The 18,705-nt window shown below is 48.9% G+C and overlaps 1 protein-coding gene across 1 annotated transcript in view; it reads left to right on the top strand.

Annotated features, from left to right (window-relative positions):
• Positions 1 to 12,362: 12,362 nt before the first annotated feature.
• Positions 12,363 to 18,705, top strand: part of LOC120052969 (dmX-like protein 2) — an 84,926-nt gene continuing 78,583 nt past the window's right edge. Inside the window, exons 1-5 of the mRNA XM_039000221.1 lie at positions 12,363 to 12,368; positions 12,829 to 12,954; positions 13,640 to 13,711; positions 14,327 to 14,405; positions 14,650 to 14,794. Coding sequence (XP_038856149.1) covers positions 12,363 to 12,368; positions 12,829 to 12,954; positions 13,640 to 13,711; positions 14,327 to 14,405; positions 14,650 to 14,794 — 428 coding nt within the window. The remainder of the gene's footprint in view (positions 12,369 to 12,828; positions 12,955 to 13,639; positions 13,712 to 14,326; positions 14,406 to 14,649; positions 14,795 to 18,705) is intronic.

The following is an 18,705-nucleotide window of genomic DNA, read 5'->3' as shown; positions in this document are numbered from 1 at the left end:
TACGAGAAGGAGGAGACACAGCCTACAATAGGACATCCATATAAAAGGCCTACAAGAAGGAGGAGACACAGCCTACAATAGGACATCCATATGAAAGGCCTACGAGAAGGAGACACACAGCCTACAATAGGACATCCATATGAAAGGCCTACGAGAAGGAGACACACAGCCTACAATAGGACATCCATATAAAAGGCCTACAAGAAGGAGGAGACACAGCCTACAATAGGACATCCATATGAAAGGCCTACGAGAAGGAGGAGACACAGCCTACAATAGGACATCCATATAAAAGGCCTACGAGAAGGAGGAGACACAGCCTACAATAGGACATCCATATAAAAGGCCTACGAGAAGGAGACACAGCCTACAATAGGACACCTATATAAAAGGCCTACGAGAAGGAGGAGACACAGCCTACAATAGGACATCCATATGAAAGGCCTACGAGAAGGAGGAGACCCACAGCCTACAATAGGACATCCATATGAAAGGCCTACGAGAAGGAGGAGACCCACAGCCTACAATAGGACATCCATATGAAAGGCCTACGAGAAGGAGGAGACCCACAGCCTACAATAGGACATCCATATGAAAGGCCTACGAGAAGGAGGAGACCCACAGCCTACAATAGGACATCCATATGAAAGGCCTACGAGAAGGAGGAGACACACAGCCTACAATAGGACATCCATATGAAAGGCCTACGAGAAGGAGGAGACACAGCCTACAATAGCACATCCATCTAACCTGGAGGAGGAAATTATTGTCCAAAAACTAACTTTGCTGTGGCACTGACTAACCCAACAATGATAAAGAGTGAATATTCCCACTCACCGGGGATATGGCCGATGCTCTCCGCTGGTGTCAATAAGATAGTACTGTTCGCTCCATCAAGTTGAGAATTTTCATAACTGTAAAAGAATAGTCTTTTCACTGTCTTCTCTTGACAGCAATAGCCATTTGCTGTCCAAACTGTTTCCCCCTGATTGTATTTTGAGAGATATGAGAACCTCATCATTGCTCACAGCAGCTGCTTGTGGTACATAAGGTTGTCCTCTGTGAAACTTGCTCGAGAGGGATAATACTAAACACTTTCATGTCACTCACACACACATGGTCGGCGCTCAGGGCGTTCTCTATATTCAGACTTCTAAATGCTATTAATAATAGCGTACAGTGTAGTGATTTTCAACCAGCTGCTTATAGTATGTGGTGAAACAACCATGGGAATGGAACCTAAGCTAGAGGCTACCTGCTTTGGGACATAGGCTAGCATAACATGGCTAGCATAACATGGAAAACATGGTAACACTTTATTGTAGGCACATTCATAAAGCCTTTATAACAGCCACATGAGACATTTGCTTTACAAATGCATTGGCCTAACAAAATGGTGCATTTTGATGCCATGTGGTGGAGAGATACAGGCGCTGGAAATGGGGGTGTGAGCATGTGGGTCTGAGCCGTGGTGATGCAGTTGATCTTTGTGTGATGTTGTCGTTTCTACGTGTATGTTTTGTATTGTTTAAAAGAATACAATTCCATCTTACATAAGATGATGAATGCATTGGCCTATACTACTACATCTGACAGCATAGGCCTAACGACTAGTATTGTGTTCCATTGGGTTCCATCCCTGAGGGCTGGTGGCTCAGTGTCTGGTTGCGTCCACAATGGCACCCTATTCCTTATATAGTGCACTACTTTTGACCAGAGCCCATGGGATCTGGTCATGCACTAAAAGTAGTGCACTATATAGTGAAAAAGTAGTGCACTATAGGCCGTTTATGTATCCCTCAGAGATATCAGGGTCCATTTCAGGGGAAAGAAACCTCCAGAACCACATTCGGTCTAAAGATGTACCACTCACACTGAGACCCGTAGAGCTCACCCAGGGCTCTGTCTTTAACACTCACACTGAGCCCCGTAGGGCTCACCCAGGGCTCTGTCTTTACCACTCACATTGAGACCCGTAGGGCTCACCCAGGGCTCTGTCTTTACCACTCACACTGAGACCCGTAGAGCTCACCCAGGGCTCTGTCTTTACCACTCACACTGAGACCCGTAGAGCTCACCCAGGGCTCTGTCTTTAACACTCACACTGAGCCCCGTAGGGCTCACCCAGGGCTCTGTCTTTAACACTCACACTGAGCCCCGTAGGGCTCACCCAGGGCTCTGTCTTTAACACTCACATTGAGACCCGTAGAGCTCACCCAGGGCTCTGTCTTTACCACTCACACTGAGACCCGTAGAGCTCACCCAGGGCTCTGTCTTTAACACACACACTGAGACCCGTAGGGCTCACCCAGGACTCTGTCTTTACCACTCACACTGAGACCCATAGAGCTCACCCAGGGCTCTGTCTTTAACACACACACTGAGACCCGTAGGGCTCACCCAGGGCTCTGTCTTTAACACTCACACTGAGACCCGTAGGGCTCACCCAGGGCTCTGTCTTTAACACTCACACTGAGACCCGTAGGGCTCACCCAGGGCTCTGTCTTTAACACTCACACTGAGACCCGTAGGGCTCACCCAGGGCTCTGTCTTTAACACTCACACTGAGACCCGTAGGGCTCACCCAGGGCTCTGTCTTTACCACACACACTGAGACCCGTAGAGCTCACCCAGGGCTCTGTCTTTACCACTCACACTGAGACCCGTAGGGCTCACCCAGGGCTCTGTCTTTAACACACACACTGAGACCCGTAGAGCTCACCCAGGGCTCTGTCTTTAACACACACTCACACCATGGCATAGCGGCTTTTGGCCCAAAAATGATTACATGAAAGCTGATAAATAAAACTGTTGTTGGCCCAAATGACCGGGAGAAAATAAATCCCATTGCAAAATAATACATTTGCCGGCATGTTTATCACTCTATAGGTTAATAATTAAGTTGGCCTGTGTGTATTTTCGTTAGTAATCATGTACACTACATGGCAAAAGTATGTGGACACCTTGTCGTTGAACATCTCATTCCAAAATCATGGCCATTCATATGGAGTTGGTCCCCCCTTTGCTGCAATAACAAACAGCCTCCGCTCTTCTGGATGGCTTTCCACTAGATGTTGGAACATTGCTGCGGGGACTTGCTTCCATTCAGCCACAAGAGCATTAGTGAGGTCGGGCTCTGATGTTGGGCGATAGACCTGGCTCCCAAAGGTGTTCGATGGGGTTGAGGTCAGGGCTCTGTGCAGGCCAGTGAAGTTTCTCCTCACTGATCTCGACAAACCATTTCTGTATGGACCTTGCTTTGTGCACAGGGGCATTGTCATGCTGAAACAGGAGATGGTAAAGCGTGATTCATCACGTTTCCACTGCTCCAGAGTCCAATGGCAGTGAGCTTTACACCACTCCAGCCAACGCTTGGCATCGCGCATGGTGATCTTAGACTGGTGTGCGTGCGGCTGCTCGGCCAACGAAACCCATTTCATGAAGCTCCAGACTAACAGTTATTGTGCTGACGCTGCTTCCAGAGGCAGTTTGGAACTCGGTAGTGAAGTGATTTTTTTCAACCTAGGACAGACGATTTTTACACGCTACGTGCTTCAGCACTTGGCCGTCCTGTTCTGTGAGCTTGTGTGGCCTAACACTTTGCGGCTGAGCCGTTGCTCCTAGATGTTTCCACTTCACAATAACAGCACTTACAGTGGACTGGGGCAGCTCTAGCAGGGCAGAAATTTGACTAACTGACTTGTTGGAAAGGTGGTATCCTATGACGGTGCCACATTGAAGGTCACTGAGCTCTTCAGTTGCGGACCATTCTACTGCCAATGTTTGTCTATGGAGATTGCATGGCTGTGTGCTCGACGGGTGTGGCTGAAATATCCAAATCCACTAATTTGAAGGGTTGTCCAGATACACTAAAAGTATCTTATTTCTCCAATACAACAATACAATCCTCAGCTGGTTGTTGCTGGAGTAAAACGAGGGCTTTTACGAGCCCATTCATTGCGCAACAATTGCAGTCACGTGTTAAAAATACTTTTGGTGCAAGATTTAAAGAGCTACTATTTTTATTTCTCAACTGGTAATTGAAGTGCATCTCCCATTCATGTGCAGGAAACAGGCTATCATCACGTCAACCACCACTTTACAATGTCAGCTGGAGGCAGTATGCATTTTGAAAACATACTTAATTGTTTGAAACAAGAATGATTTATTTCATATTATGAAGCACGTCTCACCTTGCTTCAAAGTAGCCTATAGGCAAAATCCCACCATAGAAACATGGAGGCAAATATTTAATGAAGACTTCGTATGCGGCTTGTGAATTTGAAGTTCGGACAAGCTACCATTTCTACTGTTCTGCGTGCCAGTTCTGATTTTCATATGCGCATTTTCATTTCAATAATAACTGTTTCCTTTCTCAATGAATGTCGTGTGGTTCATCGTAACTTTTAGATGTTTATCATTTTTATGAAGTCAACTAATGAGAGGTCAGCAGCCTCAGCAGGCCAGGTACTTCTATGCGTGCCCAGGCGCCCCCACTCCCCCTCAACATTATCAGAGAAACTAGACACATGCTCATTGCTCAGTGGAGCACTCCAAACCAATAACAATGAAAACATGTGTGATGGTTATGAAATAAACCAAAACTTGTTACTGACAAGTATAGCAGGTTGTGAATTCTGGAACAACCTTTTCACTGTGAGAATGGTGAATTATTGTAGTTAATACATACATTAACATAAATCAATGTAATCAAATGACAGGGATTAAAGGAACATTTACTACTAATGGGGAATTGATAAAAAAATATCTAAGGGCAAACAATTCACACAATGAAACAATGAATGCGCAGGAATTTGCGGGTGTCGGCTGAGCCATTCTGGAGAGAGACTGGCCTATATCTTCACTACACACCCCTCCCCTTCTGAGCCATTCTGGAGAGAGACTGGCCTATATCTTCACCACACACCCCTCCCCTGCTGAGCCATTCTGGAGAGAGACTGGCCTATATCTTCACCACACACCCCTGCCCTGCTGAGCCATTCTGGAGAGAGACTGGCCTATATCTTCACCACACACCCCTGCCCTGCTGAGCCATTCTGGAGAGAGACTGGCCTATATCTTCACCACACACCCCTGCCCTGCTGAGCCATTCTGGAGAGAGACTGGCCTATATCTCCACCACACACCCCTGCCCTGCTGAGCCATTCTGGAGAGAGACTGGCCTATATCTCCACCACACACCCCTGCCCTGCTGAGCCATTCTGGAGAGAGACTGGCCTATATCTCCACCACACACCCCTGCCCTGCTGAGCCATTCTGGAGAGAGACTGGCCTATATCTTCACCACACACCCCTCCCCTTCTGAGCCATTCTGGAGAGAGACTGGCCTATATCTTCACCACACACCCCTCCCCTTCTGAGCCATTCTGCTCTGTTTAGAATGGTGTTTTCCCAGGTGCTCTGGTTAGAATGGTGTTTTCCCAGGTGCTCTGGTTAGAATGGTGTTTCCCCAGGTGCTCTGGTTAGAATGGTGTTTCCCCAGGTGCTCTGGTTAGAATGGTGTTTTCCCAGGTGCTCTGGTTAGAATGGTGTTTTCCCAGGTGCTCTGGTTAGAATGGTGTTTTCTTGCAAATTGCATTTTGGCAAATGTTTGAAAATGACATTTTATTGGCTGCCTCATTACATGAGTTGCATGTTCTGTTAAGATGCATGAATTACCATAATCTGTGATTCCTGTCATTGTGAGCATCGTGGGTGAACGCCCAGTGGGTTATGCGCCCAATGCATATGGGTCCAGTGACTCAATCTTCCCTGTCACGTTGTCCGTCGCCACCCACCCACCCACCTATCCTAGCTACAGTTCAAGCATTTTACTCACATATGCGCCTATTTATTTTACTGTGCGACCTGAAATATATATTTAAGCGTACCGGTGCACCTAGAAAATGTAAGATTCTAGCTTTAATGTCGCAAATAGTTTTCATTGTGCTCCTACATTTCTTTGTGTGCGCCTACATTTTCCAACTTAGGCTGCTTGTGAAGAAGGGCAGGCTAGAGCCCTGGTCAGGGTTAACTATGTGACTCCAAGATGGAGCCAGACAGATCCTCCATTATTCAACCACCATTAACATCTTCAATCCAACTGCTGTCAATGGTACATCCGTTCATCAATAATATGTTAAAGGAACTCGGGTAATAAAGGTGAGGGACCTACCTGACTGGGTTGTTCTGTAGGTGACAGCTGTGTATGGTCTGTGTGTATCTTGTGTGTGTGTCCGTGCATGCTTGTGTGTGTCTGCGTATAGTGTATTCTTTGTGTGTGTGTGTTTGCGTGGTGTGTGTGTGTGTGTGTTTGCGTGGTGTGTTTGCGTGGTGTGTTTGCGTGGTGTGTGTGTGTGTGTGTGTGTGTGTGTGTGTGTGTCTGTCTGTGTGTGTGTGTGTGTGGGGGCTGGTATTGTGAACTCAGTCTCCCTGTCTCTATTATATGAATATTAACCTGATGAAAAGAGTTCAGTCTTCAGCCAACATCTCTTCTCATGTTACATATAATAGACCTAATTCATACTCCCTCCATTCACTGCATTGTCCTTGATGCCTTGGTCATGTCGTGTTGCCAACTCTGACTGATCTGGCAGAGCAGTCAGCTATGTGTGAGCCAGGTTTATGTTAGACCACCTAAACACTGGCTTTGTGAGGGAATATAGGCTGCGTACCAAATGGCCTTTGAGGGCTCTTGTCAAAAGGCAGGCAGGCAGACAGGCAGACAGCCAGGCAGGCAGGCTGGCAGAGGCGAGGTGAGAGGTGCTTGGACAGACGTGATGAGCTGAGCGGTTGTTTCTGTTGTATCAGGTTCATGTAGATCGATGACACACACACACACACACACACACACACACACACACACACACACACCTTACTTTGTACAGGTACAGAACAGAGTGGTCTCTCAGTCATGCACATCTCTCCTTGTGTGTGTGTGTGTGTGTGTAGAGCAGGGCTAGTCTGTGCGTGACGGTGACCGCTTTTAATTCCAGCTGTAATGTTCAGCCGCTGCAGCAATACCTCAACTAGGACTGCTCCTCTCTCCTTCCCTCTCCCTCCTTTTTCTCCCTCTCTCTCTTACACACACATTATCTCCTCTCCTTTACTTCCTCTTTCTCCTCAACCACTCTCTCCCTCTCCGGTCTTTATCTTTCTCCCTCTACTCTCCTTCTCTTCTTTCTCACACATACATTCTCCCTCCTCCCTCTCTCTTCAGCCTCTCTCTCTCCCACCTCTCTCTACAACCTCTCTCTCCCTCCTCTCTCCTCTCTACAACCTCTCTCTCTCCCTCCTCTCTCCTCCCTCTCACTTCAGCCTCTCTCTCCCTCCTCTCTCCTCTCTCTCTACAACCTCTCTCTCCCTCTCTCCTCCCTCTCACTTCAGCCTCTCTCTCTCTCCCTCCTCTCTCCTCCCTCTCACTTCAGTCTCTCTCTCCCTACTCTCTCTACAACCTCTCTCTCTCCCTCCTCTCTCCTCCCTCTCTACAACCTCTCTCTCCTCCCTCTCTACAACCTCTCTCTCCTCCCTCTCCACAATCTCGTTCTCTCCCTCCTCTCTCCTCCCTCTCTATACAACCTCTCTCTACAACCTCTCTCCCTCCTCTCTCCTCCCTCTACAACCTCTCTCTCTCCCTCTCTCTACAATCCCTCTCTCTCTCCCTCCTCTCTCCTCCCGCTACAGCCTCTCTCCCTCTCTCTACAACCTCTCTCCTCCCTCTCTCTCTTCCCTCTCTCTCCTCCCTCTCTCTTCAGCCTCTCTCCTCCCTCTCTCTTCAGTCTCTCTCTCCTCCCTCTCACTATAGCCTTTCTCTCACTCCTCTCTCCTCTCTCTCTCTTCAGCCTCTCTCTCTCCCTCCTCTCTCCTCCCTCTCTCCCTCCTCTCTCCCCCTCTCTCTACAACCCATCTCTCTCCCTCCTCTCTCCTCCCGCTACAGCCTCTCTCCCTCTCTCTACAACCTCTCTCCTCCTTCTCTCTTCAGCCTCTCTCTTCAGCCTCTCTCCTCCCTCTCTCTACAGCCTCTCTCCTCCCTCTCACTATAGCCTCTCTCTCCCTCTCCTCTCTCTACAGCCTCTATCCCTCCTCTCTCCTCTCTCTCTTCAACCTCTCTCTCCCTCATCTCTCCTCCCTCTACAGCCTTTCTCCCTCTCTCTCCTCCCTCTCTCTCTCCTCCCTCTCTCTCTCCTCCCTCTCTCTCTCCTCCTCTCTCCTCTCTCTCTCTCCCTCTCTCTCCCTCCTCTCTCCCTCCTCTCTCATCCCTCTCTCTCCCTCCTCTCTCCTCCCTCTCTCTACAACCTCTCTCTACAACCTCTCTCCCTCTTCTCTCCTCCCTCTCCCTTCAGCCTCTCTCTCTCCTCCCTCTCCCTTCAGCCTCTCTCTCTCCTCCCTCTCTCTTCAGCCTCTCTCTCTCCCACCTCTCTCTACAACCTCTCTCTCCATCCTCTCTTCTCCCTCTCTACAACCTCTCTCTCTCCCTCCTCTCTCCTCCCTCTCACTTCAGCCTCTCTCTCTCCCTCCTCTCTCCTCCCTCTCACTTCAGCCTCTCTCTCCCTCCTCTCTCCTCCCTCTCTACAACCTTTCTCTTCTCCCTCTCTACAACCTCTCTCTCTCCCTCCTCTCTCCTCCCTCTCACTTCAGTCTCTCTCTCCCTCCTCTCTCTCCCTCCTCTCTCTCCCTCCTCTCTCTACAACCTCTCTCTCTCCCTCCTCTCTCCTCCCTCCTCTCTCCTCCCTCTCCACAATCTCGTTCTCTCCCTCCTCTCTCCTCCCTCTCTATACAACCTCTCTCTACAACCTCTCTCTCCTCCCTCTCTACAACCTCTCTCTCCTCCCTCTCTACAACCTCTCTCCCTCCTCTCTCCTCCCTCTCTCTACAATCCCTCTCTCTCTCCCTCCTCTCTCCTCCCGCTACAGCCTCTCTCCCTCTCTACAACCTCTCTCCTCCCTCTCTCTCCTCCCTCTCTCTCTTCCCTCTCTCTCCTCCCTCTCTCTTCAGCCTCTCTCCTCCCTCTCTCTTCAGTCTCTCTCTCCTCCCTCTCACTATAGCCTTTCTCTCACTCCTCTCTCCTCTCTCTCTCTTCAGCCTCTCTCTCTCCCTCCTCTCTCCTCCCTCTCTCCCTCCTCTCTCCCCCCTCTCTCTACAACCCATCTCTCTCCCTCCTCTCTCCTCCCGCTACAGCCTCTCTCCCTCTCTCTACAACCTCTCTCCTCCTTCTCTCTTCAGCCTCTCTCTTCAGCCTCTCTCCTCCCTCTCTCTACAGCCTCTCTCCTCCCTCTCACTATAGCCTCTCTCTCCCTCTCCTCTCTCTACAGCCTCTATCCCTCCTCTCTCCTCTCTCTCTTCAACCTCTCTCTCCCTCATCTCTCCTCCCTCTACAGCCTTTCTCCCTCTCTCTCCTCCCTCTCTCTCTCCTCCCTCTCTCTCTCCTCCCTCTCTCTCTCCTCCTCTCTCCTCCCTCTCTCCTCCCTCTCTCTCCCTCCTCTCTCCCTCCTCTCTCCTCCCTCTCTCTACAACCTCTCTCCCTCCTCTCTCCTCCCTCTCTCTACAACCTCTCTCCCTCTTCTCTCCTCCCTCTCCCTTCAGCCTCTCTCTCTCCTCCCTCTCCCTTCAGCCTCTCTCTCTCCTCCCTCTCTCTTCAGCCTCTCTCTCTCCCACCTCTCTCTACAACCTCTCTCTCCCTCCTCTCTTCCCCCTCTCTACAACCTCTCTCTCTCCCTCCTCTCTCCTCCCTCTCACTTCAGCCTCTCTCTCTCCCTCCTCTCTCCTCCCTCTCACTTCAGCCTCTCTCTCTCCCTCCTCTCTCCTCCCTCTCTATAACCTTTCTCTTCTCCCTCTCTACAACCTCTCTCTCTCCCTCCTCTCTCCTCCCTCTCACTTCAGTCTCTCTCTCCCTCCTCTCTCTCCCTCCTCTCTCTCCCTCCTCTCTCTACAACCTCTCTCTCTCCCTCCTCTCTCCTCCCTCCTCTCTCCTCCCTCTCCACAATCTCATTCTCTCCCTCCTCTCTCCTCCCTCTCTATACAACCTCTCTCTACAACCTCTCTCTCCTCCCTCTCTACAACCTCTCTCTCCTCCCTCTCTACAACCTCTCTCCCTCCTCTCTCCTCCCTCTACAACCTCTCTCTCTCCCTCTCTCTACAATCCCTCTCTCTCTCCCTCCTCTCTCCTCCCGCTACAGCCTCTCTCCCTCTCTCTACAACCTCTCTCCTCCCTCTCTCTCTTCCCTCTCTCTCCTCCCTCTCTCTTCAGCCTCTCTCCTCCCTCTCTCTTCAGTCTCTCTCTCCTCCCTCTCACTATAGCCTTTCTCTCACTCCTCTCTCCTCTCTCTCTCTTCAGCCTCTCTCTCTCCTTCCTCTCTCCTTCCTCTCTCCCTCCTCTCTCCCCCTCTCTCTACAACCCATCTCTCTCCCTCCTCTCTCCTCCCGCTACAGCCTCTCTCCCTCTCTCTACAACCTCTCTCCTCCTTCTCTCTTCAGCCTCTCTCTTCAGCCTCTCTCCTCCCTCTCTCTACAGCCTCTCTCCTCCCTCTCACTATAGCCTCTCTCTCCCTCTCCTCTCTCTACAGCCTCTATCCCTCCTCTCTCCTCTCTCTCTTCAACCTCTCTCTCCCTCATCTCTCCTCCCTCTACAGCCTTTCTCCCTCTCTCTCCTCCCTCTCTCTCTCCTCCTCTCTCCTCCCTCTCTCTCCCTCCTCTCTCCTCCCTCTCTCTACAACCTCTCTCTACAACCTCTCTCCCTCTTCTCTCCTCCCTCTCCCTTCAGCCTCTCTCTCTCCTCCCACTCTCTACAGCCTCTCTCTCTCCCCCCTCTCTCTTCAGCCTCTCTCTCTCCCACCTCTCTCTACAACCTCTCTCTCCATCCTCTCTTCTCCCTCTCTACAACCTCTCTCTCTCCCTCCTCTCTCCTCCCTCTCACTTCAGCCTCTCTCTCTCCCTCCTCTCTCCTCCCTCTCACTTCAGCCTCTCTCTCCCTCCTCTCTCCTCCCTCTCTACAACCTTTCTCTTCTCCCTCTCTACAACCTCTCTCTCTCCCTCCTCTCTCCTCCCTCTCACTTCAGTCTCTCTCTCCCTCCTCTCTCTCCCTCCTCTCTCTACAACCTCTCTCTCTCCCTCCTCTCTCCTCCCTCTCACTTCAGCCTCTCTCTCTCCCTCCTCTCTCCTCCCTCTCTACAACCTTTCTCTTCTCCCTCTCTACAACCTCTCTCTCTCCCTCCTCTCCTCCCTCTCCCTTCAGTCTCTCTCTCCCTCCTCTCTCTACAACCTCTCTCTCCCTCCTCTCTCCTCCCTCTCTCTACAACCTCTCTCTCCTCCCTCTCTACAACCTCTCTCCCTCCTCTCTCCTCCCTCTCGCTATAGCCTTTCTCTCACTCCTCTCTCCTCTCTCTCTCTTCAGCCTCTCTCCCTCCTCTCTCCCCCCTCTCTCTACAACCCATCTCTCTCCCTCCTCTCTCCTCCCGCTACAGCCTCTCTCCCTCTCTCTACAACCTCTCTCCTCCCTCTCACTATATCCTCTCTCTCCCTCTCCTCTCTCTACAGCCTCTATCCCTCCTCTCTCCTCTCTCTCTTCAACCTCTCTCTCCCTCATCTCTCCTCCCTCTACAGCCTTTCTCCCTCTCTCTCTCCTCCCTCTCTCTCCTCCTCCTCTCTCCTCTCTCTCCCTCCTCTCTCCCTCCTCTCTCCCTCCTCTCTCCCTCCTCTCTCCTCCCTCTCTCTCCCTCCTCTCTCCCTCTTCTCTCCTCCCTCTCCCTTCAGCCTCTCTCTCTCCTCCCACTCTCTACAGCCTCTCTCTCACTCCTCTCTCCTCCCTCTCACTACAATCTCTCTCTCCCTCCTCTCTCCTTCCTCTACAGCCTCTCTCTCCTCCTCTCTTCCATTTCTCTACAACCTCTCTCCTCTCTCTCTCTACAACCTCTCTCTCCCTCCTCTCTTCCCCCTCTCTCCTCTCTCTCTCCCTCCTCTTTCCTCCCTCTCTCCTCCCTCTCTCTCCTCTCTCCTCCCTCTCTCTTCAGCCTCTATTTGTTCCAGAGTCACTGTGTTGTAAACACCTCTCACGTCTCACACCCTCTGAAATCTTTTTCAACACACCTCTCTTTTCACGTGAACAACTCTGCGTCTTTCCATGGAACCAGAAACCAAACCAGCAGCTGACTAGACTGTGTAGACCTGGAAACATGGGACCCGTCCTAAGAGAACTCATCATTACCTAACCACTAGCCTGAATAAAACATGGAGACTTAGGGTGCGTCTCAAATGGCACCCTATTCCCTTGCATCCCTATAGACCCTGGTCAAAAGTAGTGCACTATATAGGGAATAGGGTGCCATTTGGGGAGACACTTTTCTAAGCATGGTGTAGAGAGTGATGTGATGGAGGTACAGCTGCTGTACTGTAGCCTCTCTGTCTCTCTCTCTGTTTGACTACAGTGCAGTTCACCAGACAGTCTCAGTAGGTATATTTACCTGTCAGGAGGAGTGGGCTGTATATGTAGCCTGGTCCCAGATCTGTTTGACTACAGTGCAGTTCACCAGACAGTCTCAGTAGGTATATTTACCTGTCAGGAGGAGTGGGCTGTATATGTAGCCTGGTCCCAGATCTGTTTGACTACAGTGCAGTTCACCAGACAGTTTGGACGGGGTAGGCCGTCTTTGTAAATAATAATAATAGCTGACTTGCCTACTTAAATAAAGGTAAAATAAAACACTTTTTTTTATTTTTTATAGTCTCAGCAAATTGGTATGGCACAATCCGATGTGGGACCAGGCTGCTGTTGTCTTGCATTTTGTTGGATTGACTGAATTGTCTGTCTCTGTGTGTCTGTCTCCCCTCTCCCAGGCCTATGGTTCAGGCTGTGATATAGTGATCTTGGCCAGTGATTTTGAGTGTGTTCAGATCATCCCTGGGGCTCAAAATGGCAACATCCAGGTGGGCTGTGTCGAGTGCTCCCACCAACTGGGCAGGGTAAGACACACACACACACTAGTAGTTACAGTAATGTTGTGATGACAAATGCAGTTCTATTCTCTTCTCTTCTCCTCCCTCCTCCCCCCTCCTCTCCTCCCTCCTCCTCCCCCCCTCTCCCTCCTCCTCTCCTCCCCCCTCCTCTCCTCCTCTCCTCCCCCCTCCTCTCCTCCCTCCTCTCCTCCTTTCCTCCCTCTCCTCCCTCCTCTCCTCCTTTCCTCCCTCCTTTCCTCCCTCCTTTCCTCCCTCCTCTCCTCCCTCCTCTCCTCCCTACTCTCCTCCCCCCTCTCCCCCCTACTCTCCTCCCTCATCCCCCCTCCTCTCCTCCCTCATCCCCCCTCCTCTCCTCCTCTCCTCCCCCCTCCTCTCCTCCCCCCTCCTCTCCTCCTCTCCTCCCCCCTCTCCTCTCCTCCCCCCTCCTCTCCTCCTCTCCTCCTCTCCTCCCCCCTCCTCTCCCCCCTCCTCTCCTCCCTCCTCTCCTCCCTCCTCTCCTCCCTCCTCTCCTCCCTCCTCTCCTCCCCCCTCCTCTCCCCCCTCCTCTCATCCCCCCTCCTCTCCTCCCTCTCTCCCCTCCTCTCCTCCCTCCTCTCCTCCTCCCTCCTCCTCTCCTTTGGGAATGACTGTGCACTATTACCCCTGGTGTGTAAAACTACTGATTAATGATATTGAACGTTACTCTGTTTAGATTGCAGCGTCCTATGGGAACACAGTGTGTATCTTTGAACCATTCGCTACCAACTCAAACAAACGCCACAAGGTAAGCAGAGAGACACTGACATTTTATGCTGAATAAACTGCCGTGTGTGTGTGTGTGTGTGTGTGTGTGTGTGTGTGTGTGTGTGTGTGTGTGTGTGTGTGTGTGTGTGTGTGTGTGTGTGTGTGTGTGTGTGTGTGTGTGTGTGTGTGTGTGTGTGTGTTTTGCTGCATTGAGAGTTCCACTGTGTTTTAACTGCTTCATTACGGTTTTGCTGTGTGATTTTATCAACCCTGAATATTCTGTTCAAGTTGTGTGTGGCTGTAAATGACTGTATTAACAGTGGCTGGTGCCTGAGTATGTAGCTTATTATAGCTGCCTGTCTGTGCATGTGTTGAATAACTATCCTCTCTCACCCCCCCCCCCCTCTCTCTCTCTCTCTCTCTCTCTCGCCCCTCTCTCTCTCTCTCTTGCCCCCCTCTCTCTCTCTTGCCCCTCTCTCTCTCTCTCTCTCTCTCTCTCTCTCGCGCGCTCCTCTCTCTCTCTCTCTCGCCACTCTCACTCTCTTCTTCCCACCTCTCCCCTCATTGTCTCTTTCCACTCAATATTGTCTCCTCCTGTGTCTGTCTCCCTACACCTCTCTCTTTCCCCCTCTCCTTATGTCTCTGCCACTAACAGCAGCTTAACTACCAGTGGCAAAAGACAGGACAGTTCTTCCTTAATGCTATCAGCTATAACCTGGCCTGGGACCCACAAGGTAACGCCTCCTAACTAACTGTTGTGTGTGTCTGTGTCTGCGTGTACAGTAAGTATCTGTTTGTAACTGTGACATATATCTTCACATTTTATTTGTCACATGTGCCGAATACAACAGGTGTAGATCTTACCATGAACTTACTTACAAGTATTGAACCAACAATGCAGTTGGTACCGGTACCAAGTCAATGTGCAGGGGAACAGGTAACCATGTAGCCATTTAACCATGTGTATGTGTCCTGTAGGGAACCGTATTCTGGCAGCTACAGAGCGCCTGCAACTGTGGGCCCCTCCGTCAGCAGACACACTGATAGAGGAGGAGGATGGACCCGTGACCGATGACAAACCTCACCCTGCCCTCAACGACTGGAAGTGTGTCTGGGAGTGCAAGTGAGTGACAGGAGCGCTGTGTGTGTGTGTGTGTGTGTGTGTGTGTGTGTGTGTGTGTGTGGTGCGCTTTTCAAGTGTTTAGTAGACATCATGCCTGTAAATCGTTAGAGCTCTTTAAAGGTAGTCTCAGCAAAATTACATACAGTTGAAGTTGGAAGTTTACATACACCTTAACCAAATACATTTAAACTCAGTTTTTCACAATTCCTGACATTTAATTCTAGTAAAAAATTCCCTGTCTTGGGTCAGTTAGGATCGCCACTTTATTTTAAGAATGTGAATGATGATTTATTTCAGCTTTTATTTATTTCACCACATTCCCAGTGGGTCAGAAGTTTACATACACTCATTTAGTATTTGGTAGCATTGCCTTTAAATTGTTTAACTTGGGCCAAACATTTTGGGTACCTTTCCACAAGCTTCCCACAATAAGTTGGGTGAATTTTGTCCCATTCCTCCTGACAGACCTGGTGTAACTGAGTCAGGTTTGTAGGCCTCCTTGCGCGCACACGCTTTTTCAGTTCTGCCCACAAATCTTCAATGGGATTGAGGTCAGGGCTTTGTGATGGCCACTCCAATACCTTGACATTGTTGTCCTTAAGCCATTTTGCCACAGCTTTGGAAGTATGCTTGGTGTCATTGTCCATTTAGAAGATCCATTTGAGACCAAGCTTTAACTTCCTGACTGATGTCTTGAGATGTTGCTTCAATATATCCACATCATTTTCCTGCCTCATGATGCCATCTATTTTGTGAAGTGCACCAGTCCCTCCTGCAGCAAAGCACCCCCGCAACATGATGCTGCCACCCCCGTGCTTCACGGTTGGGATGTTGTTCTTTGGCTTGCAAGCCTCCCCCTTTTTCCTCCAAACATAACGATGGTCATTATTGCCAAACACGTCTTTTTTTGTTTCGTCAGACCAGAGGACATTTCTCCAAAAAGTACGATCTTTGTCCCCATGTGCGGTTGCAAACCGTAGTCTGGCTTTTTTATGGTGGCGGTTTTAGAGCAGTGGCTTCTTCCTTGCTGAGCGGTATAGGACTTATTTTACTGTGGATATAGATACTTTTGTACCTGTTTCCTCCAGCATCTTCACAAGGTCCTTTGCTTTTGTTCTGGGATTGATTTGCACTTTTCGCACCAAAGTACGTTCATCTCTAGGAGACAGAACGCGTCTCCTTCGTAAGCGGTTTGACGGCTGTGTGGTCCCATGGTGTTTATACTTGCGTACTATTGTTTGTACAGATGAACGTGGTACCTTCAGGCATTTGGAAATTGCTCCCAAGGATGAACCAGACTTGTGGAGGTCTACAATGTTTTTTCTGAGGTCTTGGCTGATTTCTTTTGATTTTCCCATGATGTCAAGCAAAGAGGCACTGAGTTTTGAAGGTAGGCCTTGAAATACATCCACAGGTACACCTCCAATTGACTCAAATTATGTCAATTAGCATATCAGAAGCTTCTAAAGCTATGACATAATTTTCTGGAATTTTCCAAGCTGTTTAAAGGCACAGTCAACTTAGTGTATGTAAACTTCTGACCCACTGGAATTGTGATTCAGTGAATTATAAGTGAAATAATCTGTCTGTAAACAATTGCTGGAAAAATTACTTGCCATGCACAAAGTAGATGTCCTAATCGACTTGCCAAAACTATAGTTTGTTAACAAGAAATCCAACCTAAGTGTATGTAATCTTCCGACTTCAAATGTAGATGCAGAAAGTAAACGGTATAATGGGTACATTTCTGCAGTGACTGCGCGTGGCATAGTCATTTAACTTAGTCTACCTTTAAAACAGGGAGATGTTTGACACACAAACAGCGATAAGCAGCTGGTACTGACTCAGCATGGTGGTGTGTGACTGTCCTGGGATGGGGAAGTGAGAGTGTGAGAGCGTTTCCCAACATGTAATATCAGTCAGTCTACTGAAAGCACCCAGTCAGAGTTCCAACTCCTAGTCTGTGGTTGGTGTTTGTGTTCTCTGTCCTCTCCTCTCCTAGTGATCTACTACTGTCTCACTGTCTTTATCCTTTAACTCCATCTCATTGTCATTCAAATGTACAGCTAACTTGTCAAAATAAAACAAACACCTGAGAAAACGAGGGATACAAAGTCAATTGAAAGCAGGCGCTTCCACACAGGTGTGGTTCCTGAGTTAATTAAGCAATTAATATCCCATAATGCTTAGGGTCTTGTATAAAAATGCTGGGCAGGACATTGTTTTGGCTACCATGGCTATGCCCCCATAGGATGACAATGCCCCCATCCACAGGGCACGAGTGGTCACTGAATGGTTTGGTCACTGAATGGTTTGGTCACTGAATGGTTTGGTGAGCATGAAAACGATGTAAACCATATGACACGGCCGTCTCAGTCACCAGATCTCAACACAATTGAACACTTATGGGAGATTCTGGAGCGGCACCTGAGACAGCGTTTTCCACCACCATCAATAAAACACATCATTATGGAATTGTACATAAACAAACTTTAATATTAAAATCAAGTCATGTGTTGAAAAGGTGTAAAATGGGGAAGCACCTTTTTGAGGAAAAAACTGTAAACATGATGTTGTGGAAGAAATGAGTGGTGTTTGCTGTTTTACTGAGTTTCCCATAGAGAAGTGAAAGCAGCTGAACTGTTGCTCTCTATCTCTCTATCTCTCTGTCTAACTCTCTCTCTGTCTATCTCTCTCTGTCTCTCTCTCTCTCTCTCTCTCTCTCTGTCTCTCTGTCTCTCTGTCTCTCTGTCTCTCTATCTCTCTGTCTAACTCTCTCTCTGTCTAACTCTCTCTCTGTCTATCTCTCTCTGTCTATCTCTCTCTGTCTCTCTGTCTCTCTCTCTTTCTGTCTCTCTCTCTTTCTGTCTCTCTCTCTTTCTGTCTCTCTCTCTCTGTCTGTCTCTCTCTGTCTATCTCTCTCTGTCTCTCTGTCTCTCTCTCTTTCTGTCTCTCTCTCTTTCTGTCTCTCTCTCTTTCTGTCTCTCTCTGTCTCTATCTCTCTGTCTCTGTCTCTATCTCTCTGTCTCTGTCTCTCTAACTCTCTCTGTCTATCTCTCTCTGTCTCTCTCTCTCTGTCTCTCTCTCTCTGTCTCTCTCTCTCTGTCTCTCTCTCTCTGTCTCTCTCTCTCTGTCTCTCTCTCTCTGTCTATCTCTCTCTGTCTCTCTGTCTCTCTCTCTCTCTGTCTCTCTATCTCTCTGTCTAACTCTCTCTCTGTCTATCTCTCAATTCAATTCAATTCAATTCAAGGGGCTTTATTGGCATGGGAAACATGTGTTAACATTGCCAAAGCAAGTGAGGTAGACAATACACAAAAGTGAAACAAACAAAACGAATTAACAGTGAACATTACACATACAGAAGTTTCAAAACAATAAAGACATTACGAGTGTCATATTAAATATATACAGTGTTGTAACAATGTACAAATGGTTAAAGCACACAAGTTAAAATAAGTAAGCATAAATATGGGTTGTATTTACAATGGTGTTTGTTTTTCACTGGTTGCCCTTTTCTTGTGGCAACAGGTCACAAATCTTGCTGCTGTGATGGCACACTGTGGAATTTCACCCAGTAGATATGGGAGTTTATCAAAATTGGATTTGTTTTCGAATTCTTTGTGGATCTGTGTGATCTGAGGGAAATATGTGTCTCTAATATGGTCATACATTGGGCAGGAGGTTAGGAAGTGCAGCTCGGTTTCCACCTCATTTTGTGGGCAGTGTGCACATAGCCTGTCTTCTCTTGAGAGCCATGTCTGCCTACGGCGGCCTTTCTCAATAGCAAGGCTATGCTCACTGAGTCTGTACATAGTCAAAGCTTTCCTTAAGTTTGGGTCAGTCACAGTGGTCAGGTATTCTGCCACTGTGTACTCTCTGTTTAGGGCCAAATAGCATTCTAGTTTGCTCTG

The sequence above is a fragment of the Salvelinus namaycush genome, chromosome 1 (genome assembly GCF_016432855.1).
Source record: "Salvelinus namaycush isolate Seneca chromosome 1, SaNama_1.0, whole genome shotgun sequence".
NCBI classification, from domain to species: domain Eukaryota; kingdom Metazoa; phylum Chordata; class Actinopteri; order Salmoniformes; family Salmonidae; genus Salvelinus; species Salvelinus namaycush.
The sequence above is the reverse complement of the archived record's forward strand: the minus strand, read 5'-3'. Positions and strand labels throughout refer to the sequence as shown.